Genomic DNA, 19,066 nt, shown 5'->3' on the forward strand with positions numbered 1-19,066 from the left:
AAAATCTGAAATCTGTAATTTGTTGATTTTGCAAGAACCTTAATTTATCTTATTTCAAAAATACACAGAAAAGATTTTGAGTGTTTTTACTCACCAACTTTGTATTTTGTATTTGGTCAGACGAGTCCATATTTCTCAATAATATGTCACACTCTCCATATCAAAGACAAAAAGTCCCTCAGAATGTTAACAGCAAAATGTGCAAAAGCCAGCACTGGTAATAATATGGAGTGTGGGGCTGCACATGTGTGAAGATATTGGGATTTTAGAGAGAAAGACAACGAGACAACACCTTTCCCTAGGAAGTCAGTGGACATTTCAGGAAGATAGTGCCAGGCCTCAACCCGCATGTGCTATAGCAGTGTGTGTGTTTGACTGGCCTGTCTGCAGTCCACATTTGTCTCTTCATGAAGAGACGCATCATGCACATATTTGTATTTGCATTATACAGCTCAGTTGGTCAATGAAAACCACTGAAAAGCTTTTATTTTTACTTGAGGTAACAAATCCAAAATTTTAGTTTCTACTGTGTTTTAGGAAAAGTCTGTTACCAAAGATGTGTAGGAAACATGATGTGTCTCATTTCAGAATCTTCCCCTTCATAGTCGACATTTCCAAATAAATGTGACTAGATATTTTTTTAAGGCGTGTCCTGTTTCACTTATAGCCAAGTAATCATTTATGTATCATTTGTAGTCTTCAGTTTCCCAGAATTCAGTTAGCTTGTGTAACATCATTTGTCACATCAAAGAAAGACTTTTTCTCTTTTAAATCTCTTTTTGGGAACACATTCAGCTCACTATCTGAAGTCTACATTTTATAATGCTTAAATGGACAGATCAGCAAATTGGGCCATGATTAAGTTTTCACAAATCTTGGTTCATTACGGAGGTGAGGTAAAGTGACCAACTAGAGCCAGGAATAACTTATGAGTGACCACACAGATTCAAAATGATCTAACCTCTCCTGAATGTGATGCTTTTCTCAGTGGTATCGATGAGTGTATTGTCTCAAAAAGAAAGCTTTGTTCAGATTTAGAATTACACACTCATTCTTTTAAAAAATGTTTCACAATTGTTTGTGCACATATTTCACTAGAAAGCCATGTGAGCCATCTCCTTTCCTGTTTTCAGTCTACTCTGTCCTCATCTCTTAATGTTCCACCTGCCTGGTTTATATCAGGTGTTGCAGGTGTTTTTTTTTCAACATGACGATTGAAGGTTACTGGCTGTTGCAGTATGTAAAATCTGTGGCGTGATGCCAGTTGTCTAGTGGAATGCAGTCAGTTCACTCTCCCTCTCTTTCTATAGTTTCCTGCAGTGGTGAATGATGCTCAGATGTCATGTTTGTGCTAAGTTGTGTGTGTTGTGGATTAGCAGGAGGGGATGGGGGGGATACAGGAAGGAAGCCTTGGTGCAATATGATTACATCTCCCAGTAAACAGGGCAGCAGAAAGAAAATGATCCACAGACCCTTTATGCCAGAGCATTAAAGTAATATAATATTATAATATAATGACACACACACAGAGCATTGGAGATCACATATTACACAGATTTCATTTTGATATTCTATTTTTGAATTGATGGCGCCTTGTATAAAAAAAAATCAGATCTGGTCCATTCATTGTTGTGCTCTTATGGTCCGATTATATTTTGACCTCAGAAGTGAGTTTGCTTGTAAAAACTAAAGGCACATTTTGAAGGGACTTCTTTGCCTTCTTTTGTACGGTACACTTAAAATTCGCGAGACACTGTATGCGTGTTAGAAATGTCTTAAAGAGCTCTTGATCTCCAGCAAAAGAACTACATCCTAGTGAAGGGTCAAGAGTGATCTCATCCTGTGCTATGTGCAGTCCTTTTTTCCAAACCTGTTACTGGAGCTCCCCATTGTTTCAGATGCTTTGTTCTAGGTTTGTAATTGTGTTACTACATTAGCAGATTAGTCTCAGTTAATGGATTGCTCGTCACAAAGCTGTTAGATACACACATCCAGAGTTTCCCAGTACTTAAGTAGCATCTTCAGATGTCTTGTTTTGTCTGTCCAACAGTCCCACCGGCCAAGATAGTTTACTGTTTTCAAGAAGAACTAAACAAACGTCTAAATATATAGTGTTTTGTCAGTGGCTAAGTGATTCATTGAATAAGCAAACTCCTCCAATCAGTTTCTAACGGATTCTACAAACCCAACTGCCCATAATTTATTCCTACATCATTGCTGACAGGTGAGCGCTTGTGAAAAAGATAACAATAGAAAAATTATTATAGCTATTTCTCCCAGGCTTATCTGAACATGAGGTATTCTTGGGGACAGCCAGTGGCCCAAACCAATCAAAGTGCTTTGGTTTGCTTCACTGAAAACAGTGATTCCTATTTTGTCTCCTTTAACCGACACAATTTACCTGAGCAGTTTTGACAGGCATGGACAGATCTCCTTACTAGATCATACCGGTGTCCTGTGCATCATCTTTCATTTCCTGCAAATACACAGGATGTTTACAGTAATTGATGTTTTACTCTTAAAGTTTGTTACAAAATACCACCTGACAACATGCATGTATTAGTTTGTTCTCTTTGAAGAGCTTGGGTGTGCGTGCCAATCTGGTTCATTAAACCAGGCCCATACACATGGAGCTGTAGCTTCGCTCATGTTTAGTTCAAATTATTTCACCTCAGCCAGTGTCATGGATTAGAACATTCAAATTGTTTCACTCAGTAAGTCAACAGATCTGCCATTTGCCAGGTGATGATGTAACTGCAAAAACCAGAGGTTGCTCTGTGCTGATTTAATTTTGTAAAAATCTAAAGAAGAGAGAGGAACTTTTTTGGAAAAATACCATTTAAAACAAATGTCAAACATATTTTAGGTAAAATAACTGCACCAGGAAAAATAGATACATGTGTCCCTTTTTTGCTTTCTTCCTCACAGACACAAAATTATGACGTTTCCTCGTCACAAGCTTTTCATGGCCTCTCTGTGTTTAGTTGCCATGGTGAGTCAAGCGGAGCTGCTGTTTTCGTCAGCAGCCCTCCCGCTCAGAGAGAGTTTAAGTATTAATGAACTAGTCTGGACTACAGCCCGATTGAATCTTATAGAAGACACCTTTGCTGTGATGAATCTTCTTTTTTTTTTTTTTTTTTTTTAAATTAGCCCTGTTTTAGACATATTGTGAATTCAGTTTGATATAATTTGCTCTTTCTATGGAAAATAACAGTGCTCAAACTAGTGGGTGACTCAGACCTTATCGACTACCCACATTGGTGATGTGATTAGTGCTACCTCCTCACAGGTAGAAGGCCTCCTATCGAATTCACCTTCTTGCTCTGGCCTCTCTGCATTAAACCTGCACAATCTCCTTATGTCTACCTGGATTTTCCCAGGACACTCTGTATTCCTCCCACAATCCAGACTTCCAGTCAGGTTAGCTGGTGATTTTAAATTTATCATAGGTGTGAATGTGCGTGTGAGTGGTTGTCTATCTCTGTAATAGGCTGGAGACCTGTCCAGGGTGCACCCCACCTCTGGCCTAATGGCAGCTGTGATAGGCCCCAGCCTACAATGAATGGATAATAGTCAGATAGATGGAGTCCAAACAATAGATGTTTAAAATGTAATCATAGGAATCGTAGAACATCCATCACGTTCCCAGGTGAAACACGGCTTAAATGTTAATGAGCAACAGAACATCAGCAGTAAAGAAGCCACATTGGTAACTTGTCTTACATTAAACCTGTGTAAAGGGAGAAACCTCACACACACACACTCACAGTGACAAACCTGTCAACGCCTGTCAACCCCAAGATAAACGACTCAGACCTTATCGACCAATGTCGAGCCAGATACACCCCATTGACTTGTGTGATAAATGAACGCATCATGTGTTGGTGCGCGAGTTTGGAGCATTGTGGGTAATGATACTGCCTCAGTCATCAGAGCTGTGTTGCTGTAGATCTTCAGCTGTCTGTGTACGGTAAAGCCCCACTTCCTCTGCTCAGCGTTAGCCCTCCGCTGCTTTTACTGTGGCCTTGTAAACAAGACACACTGTTAATACGTCTGTTTGCTGTGTCTCTCTAAAGACGCTTTTGAATCTCTCAACCCTGTGGGAGACATCATGGCTCTTCTCTGGGATGTTGGGTCATACGAGCCTGGGAGAGGTTAACACTGACGGAGGCTTGACTCTTAATGTGGCGTCACAATCAGAGTTGGCCTGATTTATTGGTGTGCTGATATATTAGCCTTTGGCTACATGGAGTATTTTGTTTGGACGCTACAATCTTTGTTCCTTTTATTTATTTTCTGTTTATCTTGTCATTCAAAATTTAGTGAAAAGGAAATAACTGTAAATATACAGTATGACTATCTTTTAATCTGTTAAATTGTTCTGATTGTTAAAATAGTTTCCAATCAATTGCTGCACCTCTAATATTATACAATATATGTATATATAATTTACTACTAATAGTAATTAAGTCAAAAATTAAACTAATAGTTTATCTGTTGACTTATTTCCTTATCCAATAGATTGTTTGTTTGGTTTCTCAGAGCCTTTATTGACAGTTAAATCTGTTGTTGTGTCCAACTAAAATTCGAACTCCATAGATAATCAGGTCATAAAGGACTAAACTAGAAATTTTGCTGAAAAAACTCGATTTATAGAAAAACTTGCATGTTTATTTTCTGTAATTCCACTCATCAGATAATCGATTTGTTGGTGTGACTTTAAAGATGTACCTCAGTTACCTAATCCTGTAAGTCTCCTTCTTTATATTGCACTGTGGTTCCTATTCTGAGGTTTCCACCTTTTTCCATACACTAATTAAGGATAACAGGCACTGATATATTCAGCTTTAAAGGCCTCTGAGGCACATTTTTGAAGTTTCCATATTCCAACAAAAGTAACTCAATCTGACCTTCAAACAGATGGGGAAAACTGTTTTTTGTGTGTATCCTTCTTAAGAGGTAGTGTGTATTTTAAGACAAATGTTGATAGTGGATCTTGATCAGTTATATGAAGTTCTATGAACTACACCATCAAAAAAGGTTGAAGTAAATCAGCAACCTGGATTGCCTTTATTCAGCTACGGTATTCTTAACAGGTCAGATGAGAAAATGTAATTGTTTAAATGATTTTTGAGCACTATTTTAACACAACACGGTCGCTCACCACTAATGGTTTCTAGGTAATCAAACTGAAAATATCTCTGATAGGACGTTACAAAATCCACTGTGATAGTTAATATTGTGGTATCTGCTGAACAGCCAATTAGAGTGGTCTCTGTCACATATTAGATTTCACAATTTGTACTCTTTAAAAAAATAAAAAATGAGATCAGGAAAACTCCATTAGAGTAGATAGAAGTAGCAGGAGTAAATTACAGTGTGAAGAAATGAAAATGAAAACGAACTCCAACTTATCGAATTAGCTGTGGTAGCTAAAAAGGATTCCTCACTAACCACACGAGATTACCACTTATGAGTCATGACTTTTGTTTCCAGATTCTGGTATGCATCTTATTGGTCCTCCAAACCTAAACAGCTCAATCAGAAAAATGCAACAAATTAAATAAAAGCACTGTGCTTCATAGCAGACAAACACAACAGTCAGCCAAACTGTTAGGGAACTGATTGTGAGTATTACTCAAATGATGGATTTGATTTGGTTCCATTTTTATGTACATTTGTTTTAAACATTTTTAAAAGACTAAGACCTCTAGCACACATCACACATGCAAACACCTGAACTGGCATTAGAAAACCTGTGATTTAATTAGTTATTCTCAACAACTTAATAGGAGACCTAAATGTGAGTTAGGTTGTAATTTAAAAAGTGTTTTTGCTACAATAAAAGCTTTAAAGTGAGGTCAAAGGCGGTGATGTGAATAAAGCAGGACAGGTGGTGCTGCACTGTGTTATTACACTGCACTGTGGACTTCATGTGTGATTGGTCAACGAGTTGCAAATTTTAAACAGGAAATGACAGAGGGAGGGCAAACAGGAAGCACGAGGCAGAACGGTAATTTCGTTCCAGTGTGTCCTTTCCCGTCCATTGCCATTCCCTCCTTCCCTGCGGCACAATGCCAGGCCAAGAGAGGAAGAAGAGAGGAAAGGGAGTAAGAAAGACAAAGAGCTCCATCCACCAGTATTAATGTGTTTTTAAGTGGTCTCAGCCTTTCACAATGCTGACTTTAATCTATGCTTTATTGATTACAATGAATGTTGGACTGCTGTGTAATAGAGAGGGGCTCAAAACTGAGATTCTTTTGTTTTAACGCTGCCGGTCGTTGACAGATAGTTGATGCTCTAGTGCTCTGTTGTGTAAAAACGTGACAGTATTGGACTACATTCATCAAGTGGAAAGAAAAATGTCTTCATTGTAATAATGTTGCTGCATTTCCACTGGCTGTTTAAGTGGGCAATTGTTTGCTAATAGCAACATCCTAGTGATATTTAACTTCGGTGGACTAAATGCAATTAATGCAGGTCAAGTGTTTTAGCAGAGGCTTTTGAGATTTCTAAAGATTTGTGTTTTTTGGAAAAGAAATGTGGTTCACCTCTTGTTCACTGGACAAACCATAAGAGTCACCTTTCCTTGCAGGTCTGACTCATTCATGTATTCATGTAGAAGCCTTTGTTTCCACTATAATATACACTCACGCCAATTTGTTAATGTACTTTCAAGTCACAACAAGAAGCTTCTCTGGGCAAAAACTTACTGTACACCAGTGTAGCAGCTAGTGAAAACTGTGGCACAATCAGCAGCTGAAGAGGCAGCGCTGAGGACCCAATCACAGCTCAAATATTGGATAGAAACATGAATCCTGATGTTGTGAATCAGAAGCTGGAAGATGCCATCTTTTATGTGGGTGGAGAGGGGAAAGAGAAGGTAAATTGGTATATTCCAGCTTCTGATTAAACAGATCTGATCCAAGTAGTCAGCAGTGGGCAGTGTAGGGATCCTTGAGGACCAAAGCTGAAAAGCCCTGTGTTACAAGAATATATTGTTATGTTCCTGCTGTATCTGTCTGGTTTGAATTTTACTTACTGCAGATATATTATACTGTTTTGAGATAAGTAACAGGAAATTACAGCACATAATAAATATAGACATTACTGTACATTATTGTTTTTTAAAGATTGGGACATAGTGTTTATTGTAGAAAACACTAGAATATTCAATATTAATATATAATATTGAGTTCAAGTATTTTTGATATTTCAGAATACTTAACATTTTAGCCTGTTAGTGTGATAGGGTTTATTTACACTAGCTTGCTAATATTAACATGGAAGTGTCTAATATTAGCATTTACCTTAAAATACAACTCAAGGTCAATGGGAATATGTCCAGAATGTAGGATCTGTTCGTATGGCCTTGCATACCAGATGTGGTGAGTTGTTCTTGTTTATTTTGTTCCTGTGCATGGCATTTCACTGGCATTTTCCAGCAGGTCGCTCAGCAGGCAGCATTAATCAATGTGCCAAGCAATCAGCAGACAGCCTAATTCAATTGCCCCTGCAACAGAATGCTACCATTAGGACAACAGAGGAGTGTGTGTTCACACCACTTTTATGTCTCTGTGATTTGTGAGTGTGCTGGTCCCTCTGCCTACCACTGCCAACCTGAAACAAGCCCCTTAAGAGGGACAGAGTGGGCAGACGAAACAGATGAGTGAGGTTGCCATTTTTCTGATATCCACCAGAGAGATGGAAGTTCAGACATGAGGCCAATAAAATGACAGTGTGCTTGTTATTTTAATTTTCTGCAGAAAGTGTTGAGGAGGAAACAAAATGTGTCAAGTTGAAGGGGGGAAAAAAACTCCTCACTGTCTTTCATTGCAGGGAGCAAAGATTTTATTTCATTCATGTTGTGATATCTGGAGATAGTCCTTGAAGTCAAGTCTCAAAAGTCCCTGTGTTACCCATTTGAATTTTATCTCTGATGCTTTTTCTGTCCTCCTTCTGTTTTTCTCTGGAAATATGTCACATGTTCTTTCATGCTGCTGTTTCACTATATAGATCCTAAGTCAATGTCATAGAATAAAATGCTAAAGCTCACTATAGCCAAAGCAGATAGCAAAAGGAAAAAAATAGAAATCAACTTCTACAAACCCAAATTATACATAGACATTGAAATTAATTCCAATATTAATTTGTGACACTCCCTGTCTATGGTTTCATGTATGCAGTTGTTTCAGAATTCTGCCCCTTGTGCCCAAATTTTTACAAATGTAGCTTTAATTGCTGTTACAAAATAAAATAATACTTCCTGGCAAAGTGGACAAAATGTTTGTTATTGGAATGCAGATATGTATGTAAATGATAATATAAATTAATTAATAAAAACCCAGCTTTTAGACTGGTGTTCAGAGAACAAGCTCTGTGCTCTTGAGAAATGATAAATGCCAACTTTAGACACGTTTTACAAACGCAAAGCATTTACTGACTGAATGGCGAGTCCAATCATTTAGAAAATAATGAGCTGATGACTGCCAGTTTCAGCTCTAATGCGGTACAAAATATCTGTATTGCCCTTGGTACCAACACCAACTTGTTTTAAGTGATCCCGCCCTCCCACAGTTGTTGTTGTAGTTTTTCCACCTTTAAATTCTGTGATCGAAGGCCCCGCTGCATTGACAGGCTCTCAGTTGCCAGTTTGAATGAAGAAGGCTACCACTAGGCCGACCTCTTATCTGGCCTGTAGATTAAGGAGGCAATGTATCAGTGACTGGAGTGGACTTCACAGTATCTGTCTATTCCCAACCAAGGGAGTGTTGAGGAGGGAGAACTCATGGAGGGAGAATTGATCTGGTGTTTGTCAGAAGGACACTGTATGAATGGATGAATGGGTTCATCAATACTTTCCTGTTTTGGAGCTCAATCCATTTCTGCAGGTGCCTCTACCTTGTTCCTCTACAATTTCTATGTCTCTCACCTCACCTTACTCTTTGTCAGACATCTGTGACTCCTTTTGAGAATGTCCTGAAATGCAAAGAAAAGTGACCAAAATGATTAATGAATGCATGCAAATCATCATCAGAAAGTTATTCTATTTGTGATAGAGCTAGACGTCATTTTTGTGGTGGCCACGCAGTGCAGTAACATTTTAAATGTCTCATGTTGATGCCTGTAGCAGACTGTAGCACAACAGGACCATGCAGCCTACTATGAAATATTACATACATATGATAAAATATACCAAAAAAGGATAATCACTGAAAAATTGGTATTATCTATAAGTGCCCCTCTGCAGACCTCTGGAGAAGTCCAGTGGTTTCTGGCAAATGTTTCAAGAAAAATCTGAACAGGTTTTTTTTTTTTTCCCCGCAAAATACTTACATTTGAGGCTCTGAAATCTAAAGATTCATAAAGAAAATTCATCTTTGGTTTAACTAATCAGTGCTTTTGCAATTCTTGTAACTGTAACAGTTAAGAGGAAGAAGATTTTTCACCGCAGTTAGTAAAAAATCCCAGATTATAAGTGTGTGAACAAGCAGTTTGGCTGGGTTTGAGCAAAAATACACTAGGCTTAGGTGTATGCGCTAAAAAACCATGGTTGAGGTTAGTTAAAAATTTGAGGTTTGCCTTAAAGTCAAATGACATGCATGTGACTGGTTATAACAGTAGTAGCAAAAGTCAGTCCTGTGTTTTGTCGAACCATCCCCCTACTTACAAACTTGAGTGGGTCTGTTGGTTGTGTTTTATTTATTATTTGATTTAGGGGGGTTACAGCTTAGCAACAGTGGGTCCAAGGTGCAGACTCTTTATCACATGATGTAAGACATTTAGCAGACTGAAAGAAGGGGAAAAAATCTGTGTCTGAGGAGGGAATAGGTAGGTGTGTAGAGACGAGTGTAATTTATAGTGACTTGATTAGTATAAAAAATGAACCTGGCTACTTGAATCTGCATGCTGCACTGTCCTTGACCCTTGACTAGGTGCAGTGTGCACTTGTACATGCATTTGTGCATGACCTCACTGTGGGAGTGTGCTTATCTTCCCATTCAACATTAGCAGTAAAGGTACAGTGGGTTGATGTACCTTGAAGATTTATGAACTGTCACTGCTCAAGGTCACCTTTGAGTCAGTTCATCTTCTGACAGGGGTAAGGGGCCTTAGAGTTGAGACGTTCTTTCTATAGCGGTCTTGTTTGTTTGTTTTTTATAAAATTGTGTTGTAACTTTTTAAAAAGGACTCGTTTTCCATTTTGTTTTTTTGTTTCTTTCTGAAATTGTTCCTGAGCCCATGCAGTGATGCCATGCAGTGATGCAGAAGAGTATCATGCCTATTTTTATTGCAGTGCCCAAGGATCACATTAATCCAATTTTGACCTATGTCAATTGAGCACAGAGATTCCTTTTGATTCTCTAAGTCTTTTGATGATGTTATATACTGTAGATGGTGGGATCTTCAAAGTCTTTGCAATTGTATGTTGAGGACCTTTTTTTTTCTTAAATCGTTCCACAATTTTTGGCCGCAGTTTGTGGTGAACCTCTTCCCATCTTTACATTCGAGAGGCTTTGCCTCTCTAAAATTCTCCTTTTTATACCTAGTCATGTTACTGACCTTCTAGAATTGAGGTGGTATTTTGATTTGTCTAAGTATTAGGCCTTTATTATCATTCCAGATTAAATCACATTGTCACTGCGCATAGTAACCACCTGTACAACAAAACATTTAGCGTTTAGTGGGCAGCACAGTGGGGGGGAGAGGTTAGCGCTGCCACCTCACAGCTAGAAGGTTGCATCTTCATGTCCCCGGTCAACCTTGGCCTTCCTGTGTGGAGTTTGCCTCTTCTCCGTCTTTGTGTGTCTAGGGTGTACCCCTCCCTATGACAGCTGGGATAGGTTCTAGCCCCTCCGAGACCCTACACAGGATAAGTGGGTACACATAATGGATGGATGGATTTCACTATATTGTGCAAATAGTAGTAAAGGCGTAGAGACGTAGAGGAGCCTCTCAAGTTTAGACTAATGCTGTTTTGGTGAGCAATGGATGCATTGGTGTGTAGGTAGGTAGGTTATTGCTGGAATGGTGTTGCCTGTTGTAGGAGCCATGCAGGCTTATGACATCTTTGCCCGGTAATGGGTTAAAACATGAATACTGGGCTCTCATAGGAATATTAATCTGACTTTTGTCATAATTTACTCAGTTTTAATATGACATCACCTGGATATCAGTCTAACTCAAAGTATTAGATCACTGTAATGAATTTAGAAAACAAACATTGGCCTGACCACAGTTGAGATAAGAAGTTAAAACATGAGGGATGTGTCACGAATTGGAAGAATAAATTGAGTGATTACTGGGAGATGATGCATTTAGAGAGAAGAACAGGGAGGAGATGCAGCATGTGGACTGATTAGAGATGTAATATTGGACAGGGTGGAGAATATAAGAGACAGAAAAGAATTAATGAGATGAAAGATTGACATTTTTACTTGCAGCTAATAAGAGCGTTGGAGAGTTTCCAAAAGATGTTATGATGTGTGTCCTGTACTATGACACAAACAATCCAATCTAATCCAATCTAATGAAAGAATAACCGCCTTAGATGAACTCCAGAAATTCTTCTTCTTATCAGGCTCTGTTGTCTACAGTTAAATAGTAATGCCATTTAGTACTAAAAGCAAGTTATTGGAAATCTACGAGTGAAAGAGAAGACTATATCAAACCATTTTTTTAAATTTAAATGACTTGATGAGTGACAGTTCCTTGATAAATATCAAAATAAAAGCTGTGCAAAGAAGATAATATTGTTGTACCAGCTATGGCCATAGCAACAAGTACATAAATGATATCCGAGTTGTGAAGAATCGATAGAGCTGCAGACCAGAATGTTTAAAATATAAAGAGATAAGCCTCTGGTCTGCATAAAAGATCCAGTTGCATAATTGTAAGCCCTACTAGTTTGCAAGACAACATCCTGAACGATGCACCATACAAGGCGGAATAGTATTGAGAAATGAAAAAAAACAACAAGAGTGTATCCTTAAGGAACCCCAAAAGAGATGCTAGTCAAACTGACCATTGTGCTTCATCAGAATGGCTTGTTTTATGGTTGAACAGTTTGAGCCCCCACCCCCCCCACCTAGTAAATATTAAACTGGTACATCTAGGGTTCTCCACAGGTCATGTTCTTTCATAAGATTTGAATAGCTAGTCTCAAATTATAGGTGACATACCAGGCACACTTATTTTTAGTCTTGAAAAGCAATTAAACAATCTCTGTTTTAATAACAGGCATGTCTAGGAAGAAAAGAGAAATGTGAGAGGGCGTAACCTCTGGATGACAGTGTAACTGATACTACTGGATACAGATCACTGTAATACAAATGTATATACACACACATTCTCAGGTTATTGCTTGCATTCTGCTCATGTTCTCAGCCTAACGGTTAATGTACATGAGAAAACCGGGGCGGGTAACTGAGACATAAAGCAACACACTGAGGAGATGGAGTGAAGGAGGAGGGAGCAGTGCAGGGAAGCAGAGAGAGGGAAGGAGCTGCTGTGGGTAAGTGAGTGGAAGCATGGATTAATGGATGTGAGGAGAGGACGGCGAGAGAAGCAGCAAGCGTGACTGAGGGAGGACAAGGGTTCTAGGAAAGAAAGAGATGGATTAGGGTGGAGAAGAGTCAGAAAAGGAAGTGAGAGAGTTGAGAGGCATCATCACCGCTCCACTGTCCATCTACACAGCCAGGTGTTTTTTCGGTCTGCTGGAGCCAAAGAAGAAGTCACTAGGGGGAAAAAAAGAAGAAGAAGAAGAAACAAAGAGAGGATTGTTCTATGTTGCTTTTATGCTGCCGACCACCGAGCGAAGAGTGTGTGAGAGCACTCCAGCCGAGCACCACAGCACACACATCACACGCGAGATGAACACATTCAGTTTGCAGGGTAGGCGCTGTCAGCGGACGTCCTCCGCTACTTTTAGCAGGTGTTGAGTTTAGATTTATAGGCTGTTCCATGTGGACCACATGCATCATTTGAAGGATGTGAAGCATCCATTATATACTGTGTGGATGTTTGCTGTATATCTGTGCTTGGAGACCATCTGCTTTAAAGAAACATATCAGCAAAAACAAATAACTGGGGACCTTTGACTAGAGAGATTGTAAGCATATGTTAAAATCAGAAAGGCAAAGAAGGAAAAGTACCGAAGCTCTCATACAACCCCACTTGCCGGTTCTTCAGGATGCTGAAATCAAGATTACCAGGAGCTGGGAGTTGTGATGTGGATTAGGGGATGATTCTTGACGAAGACCTGGGGAGGGATGAAGTTGTGGAGGGTAAAGGGGCAAGAATGGGCTGCCCCAACCTTATGGCACCTCTGGCTGCCTCCACCGCTGCCTCCCTGTGAAAATGCAGGTTCTGCAAATCGTCAAGGAGCTTGTGTCGCCATCCAGACGCAGGGCAGCAGGCAGATTTGGAGGTGTGTGTATGTACGGTACATTGCATTATATTAGTGACTTAATGGTTCATTACATTAACACGCAATGGTCCAGTCAGTCACCATTGTAAAGAGGGACTGTGTTTTTGTTAAGTTAAATTGACAGTACATTTATCCAAAAAGTGTCACGATACACAATAGACATTGGGCATTTACTATTGTTCACTGTCTGACATTGACATGATCAGTCTACAAATTTAAACCATTTTTTTGCAAAAAGACTTGATGTAAGAAAAAGACATTAATCCAAAGGATTTATGAAGTGTGTGACTGTTTGCAGTATGGTTGGACTGGATACACAGGGCAAATGGGCTTTTATTAAAACAGTTATTGGTCACTACTGTAGATTTCCTCTGATTTTTACTAATGTTCATTCTGTAATGTACGCTGTCTCACTTTGGCTGTCACGAGCTGTTAATCTGCTTTAAAAAAAAAACATTACTATACAGTTGACCCAGTGGTTTGTTGGGATTTTGTGACTTTGAAAACTGATCCCAACTCACCCCTTGGTGAGTTTTCAGTTTCTTCACCCCATCAACCATGTTGTGGTTAAACCTTGTTAGTATTGGAATATTTAGATGAGATTAGATTGAAAAAAGACAAGAGAATCTGATGTGTTCTGCCGACTGTGCCGTTTGCTCGCTTTCATTCAGTTTCTCTTCAAGTGCGGTGATTAAGTAGGCTGAATTATCAATCCCACTGGTCTCTTTGATCAATGGGGACTTCGGCTGATTCCACATCCTGAAACATCTGCAAAGCCACTGACAGGTGTGGCTAGTGCCAACAGGCTGCAGCGACATATATCTAAATATATGCTTGAATCTGATAAAATCATAGTATGTTACCTTAGCACATCTGTCCGAATACTGCAGCAAGTACATGTGCTTGTCAGATTGTTTTGCAAAGTTGAAATTGAACAAAAATTGAACAGCTCCCTCTCCCTGTTAATCTGTCCAATAAAATTACAATAATTAGTTTGAAGAATGCTGGGCCTCAGAATGCCTATCATTACAAAGGTGGGAGATAAATGGTTGTGGTGCAAACTGTAGGAATTGTTTTGGAGATTTTAATACAATATATGTATATGAGGTTAAACTTCTTTCTGTGCATGTATGACATTGCTCTGAATGGGAGGGAGATTCCCCTGGAGCCACTATTGTAATAGCTCTGTTGCTGAACATGGTCCTCACGGTAATGGGATACTGTCTGACCCCTCACACCTTGTCCTGTCTCCTGATTGGGTCAGCCCATTTATGATGGCCTTGATTTGTATCTACCATCGCAAACATAACCTCAGTTTTTATTTGTTATTTTGACTTTAGACTTTTTGCTTCAGTGCATTTTAAATTAAAATAGGGCTCCTTATTTCAACTTTTTCATACATTTAAAGAGGAGTTGAAGGGAAGGTAAAGTGGTGTTTTTGTTGGTTTCCTTTCTAAAGTGTGTGGTAATTGGTAATATTTTGTCCAGAGTGCTTTCGTATTGGAGGTCATTACGCTCCTAAATTTGCCTTCAATGTATCTGGCAGAACATGAGTAAAATGTTAGAGGTGATACTTTTCATCAGCCTGACAGTGTCAAACTTCATTTTTTAAAAATGTTAATGCTGGTAAGCAGCACCATCTTTTTGATTTGTGCTGTAAAGCAATTTATTGTACCTGCTGCCAGGACCCAGCCCTCTGAGATGGAACCATTTCTGCAGTAGAAGCCAGTGTAAAAGGCTGAATGTAACTGCTCTAAAAGCCACAAAGAATTCACTTTTATTTAGGTAGAAAATGCTTTTTGTCTCCGGCCAGCTGACTTTGACAACTGCTGTAATTTATCTACTAACCCCACTAATGCGTTCATGGAAGACCATTTAAAGCACACAAGGAAGCACTGCAGCTTGGGTTCCAGTGGGAAGCTGGCAGTTCTGTCCTCATACATTGCTGGTAAATGATACATGGATGCAGATATTAGCATTCAAGCATGCAGATGTTTTTAGGTTTGGGCAATGAACAAGGTTTCACTAAGGAGCAGTGATCGAAGTTTGACGTTAAAGCTAAATAATAACCTCTTGAGCTGATTCTGTGAATACTCAATAACCATTTCGAAGGACTTGAGATACTACAAACTTAATGCACGAGTTTAACCAACACAATGAACCTTCTTGATTTCAAGGTGTAGATTTTACAAACATAAAATTGTGAAACTCTTTGCTTAATTGAACCCAAATCTTAAGTTGTTGAAATGCAAATACGGTTGCTTTATGAAGCTGGATTTGAAGAATTAGGGCTCGAATCGAGTTTACAAGCCACCTAAGAAGCACCAGCAAACGAAAGTAAACACTTTTGGTAGCTCTTAGAGAAGTCTGCTCATCACCGTGGCCATGTTTGTTTACAGTAACTTCTTGACTGCCTCTAAATTAATGTCGTAATGTTTTTTTTTATGCTACAAGTTGAACCTCTGCCACAACCAACCTACACTTATCCTCCAGGTCCAAAGTGCATCTACTTACGGTGCTTTTAGGCAACATTGTGAGTGTCTATTAGTCTCTGTGACAAGTATGTGAACAATACTTCAAAGCAGGTAAATGTGTGCAATCAGCTCTAAAGGCAATGACATTTGAACAGAGAGCGTGGCAGACATTTTCAGCTACTTTATCGACTGCCTGGGAACGATTCCTTCCATTTGGCTGTCATTTTTATCTCTGTCCATCAGCCCTGCAGAAGAATTCACCTTGGCTCTTCTCTCTGCTTGGATCAATGCAGGCAGATTTAGAGATGGCCTCCAACTGATACAAGGCATGCACACATTCATCAGTTCACACTCTCACTGCAGTGTTCTGCAGATGTGAGGGTGCGGTGATAAGGTGTGATGACTGGGTGTAATGAACAGGCTGCTAACAGATGTTGGTCAGAGTCTCATTATGAAGGTAGACAGGGATGATTTTAGCAATGTGGGAGCACAGGCAAACACACACATGGATCCTCCCTGTAGTGCTGTTCCAAAATGTATGTATTCCAATATATTTGTCAAGTTTGATAAGAATCCAGTTTAAACTTCTACTTACTCCAAGGAATAGCAATATTTTGCATCTTTAAATGAGTACTAAGCACTGCATCACAAAGTCTAGCTTTAAAGAATGCAGTATTAGACAGACTATAGCTGTTTTTGTTGGCTGGCAACTTTGTTTAGTATGATGTTCTACATCCAGTGCAAAGTTGTTCAGACTTGACCGAAATGATGCTGGTACCAGCTTTTGTACGAACTCCTTCTCCTTTGTTACTTCCTGTATGTCCTCATCTGTAAGTGCTGCAGACTCTGTACAGTTAGTTCCTCTAGCATCTGTGGACCTTTTTGTGCTAAGTTATTAGTACAACATGCAGTTTTTTTATTTACCATAAAAATATATAAACCCTCAAAACAATCAGTGTATTGAGTTACTTATTAATTTCATAAATTATCAGCTTTTTGCAGTCCGTCATAAAAGCGGTAATGCAGTATGTTGTTTAATTTCCACTTAATAGTAGTTTTAAAGGTGCGGAACATCCAGAACTGCAAAATTCCAAAAACTTGAAATACTATACTTATAAATATTAAAGGTCCAGTACCAGTTCAACCCAAGGTGGAGAAAAGAATCAGACTTCCTGGCACGACTCCCCTGTGCATTATTCATATCCATCTGAGAATATTATTGGCGCTGTGTAGCTTGATATACATTGACACACAAAGACATTCCCTTTATCACCACGTGCCTGTATGAGCAGCATATATTTACAACTAGTTTTGGTCTCTGAGTTTTTTATTGTATGTTTTGTCCCAGAGGGCTGATGGCTTATATCCCTCCTCTTTTTCGACCAAAACAAATCCCTGTGTCCTGTGCCGTGTCCAAAGTCACCTGCACGGCAAGTATGCTTATGGAAAACATGTATTACACCATTTTTGTTAATTTGAGAAAGATATGTGAGCATGTCGATTTGTGGCTCAGACCTCGTACCCTGTAGGAGCCCTGAAGCTGTAACCTTGGCCCTCATTTAAAGCTCTTTGTCTATTTGATATTAGACTAGAATTACCCTGGGTCCTCATTATAACTTAACATCTTGGCTTCGTTTTGTGGAATACATTTCTGAAGGGGCAAACAAAATCTATGTTTCACTCCAGTCCAATTTGGGGATTAAATCTGGATGAGATGTGGTGGGACTTGTGAAGATCCTCCTGAATTTGAGGCTAAAATGTAGTACATCAGTACTAAAAAGACAATGAGATTCATATTCATTTAAGAGCTGCAGGCACTAATCCATGTTAACAAGATCTATTTTTACACGCCAAATTTAAATTTAAAACAAATAAAAATGAAGAAAATTTACTAAATAATAACAAATGTGGTGTCATAAATCACTATACCCCAAGTCAATTTCATATTGCTTTAGGATTCTGATTTAATTTACTGTGCTCCTAAAATTATTTTATTAATAGTAATTATTTGAAAATAAAATAAAACAGTCATAATGAATGTTGATACAGATAATTTACTTTAGCTATGCAGTAAATAGTAGCATTAGATACAATTTTATATCATAAAATACATGGAAAGTATGCGCTCTATCCTTGTATCTACACTATCTTTTGAAAGATTGGAACATCTACAGGATTGCTGCAGCTCCAGTTTATCACACACTGCCACATTAACAAATGAGCAAAACTCCCTATGGAGCTTGATGTCACAGAGAAATCTTATCATGGCAATGGCAGCCTCTGGATCAAACCCACGAGTTAATCTTTGTGTCAGCAGTACGTTGCTGTTAGTTTCCTCTCCACATACTTTATCTCTTCAGTCAGTCCAAATTACAGGAGAATAAGCAGGTAATATCAGTCCCGTACAAACACGCAGCTGCATTCATCTAGTGCCTGTAGTGAGGGGAGGAGCAGTCGAGAGGTTTGGATTTATGGGAAGTTTAAGGCAACACTGCTGCTTCCACACTGCAGCCCTGTCCTGGTCGGCTTAATCAGCTGCTCAGTATCGCGCTGCATTATTCAGCAGCCCTCGCACAGTAATTCTCTACTTTTCTTTCTTTCGTTGCTCCTCTTTCGTGACATGTTAACCCTCAACTAGAGACAAAAGGGCTCGCTCTCATATTCAAATAGTTCCCCCCAAGCTTACAAACTGGGACACTCCTTGGTGTTTTTGCAAGCCAACTTGTGAACCATCTGTAAGCGCTATGTGGGTGTGTATGCTTGTATGTGTTTAGATTTATGCATGGACCAGAGCTTGAAAGAGGAAACCACATGCTGCTTACATAAGTAGGGATCCGCAGACAGTCCAGGCTCAGTGGCTGCTGGGCTGAAGCTGCCTGCTGACACCGTGACTGCCTGTCTGTCCTCCCTAAAGGGCAAAGCTGTGGTATACTTCATACTGCATGGCAGAACAGAGCAGAGTTTAATCTCTAAGTGCTTTTGTTCCTTTTTCGGCTTCATCTTTATGTGAACACGCAGGCGGGTTTTATAAATTAGGCTGCTTGGGGCAGATATAGTAGGATTTATTGACCCCTGCTTGCTGCTTCACACCTAGTCTTATTAAATTATGCATCAAATAGCTCTCTGTAGTTCAGGCTGACTGCACCGACATAAAAAAAAGCCC

General features: G+C 39.3%; 1 protein-coding gene across 5 annotated transcripts in view; it reads left to right on the top strand.

The window, feature by feature from the left end:
* The window catches only part of usp6nl (USP6 N-terminal like), a 71,397-nt gene that overhangs the window by 15,476 nt on the left and 36,855 nt on the right, over positions 1-19,066 (top strand). Inside the window, exon 1 of one of the 5 annotated variants that reach the window (XM_067490544.1) lies at positions 13,345-13,429. The exons of the other annotated variants lie outside the window; for them this stretch is intronic. Within the exon in view, the coding sequence (XP_067346645.1) occupies positions 13,360-13,429 (70 nt within the window). The 5' untranslated portion in view covers positions 13,345-13,359. Of the gene's footprint in view, positions 1-13,344; positions 13,430-19,066 lie in introns of those variants that run through there. 5 annotated transcript variants of the gene reach the window in all.

Source organism: Channa argus, chromosome 21 (genome assembly GCF_033026475.1).
Source record: "Channa argus isolate prfri chromosome 21, Channa argus male v1.0, whole genome shotgun sequence".
Lineage (NCBI taxonomy): Eukaryota > Metazoa > Chordata > Actinopteri > Anabantiformes > Channidae > Channa > Channa argus.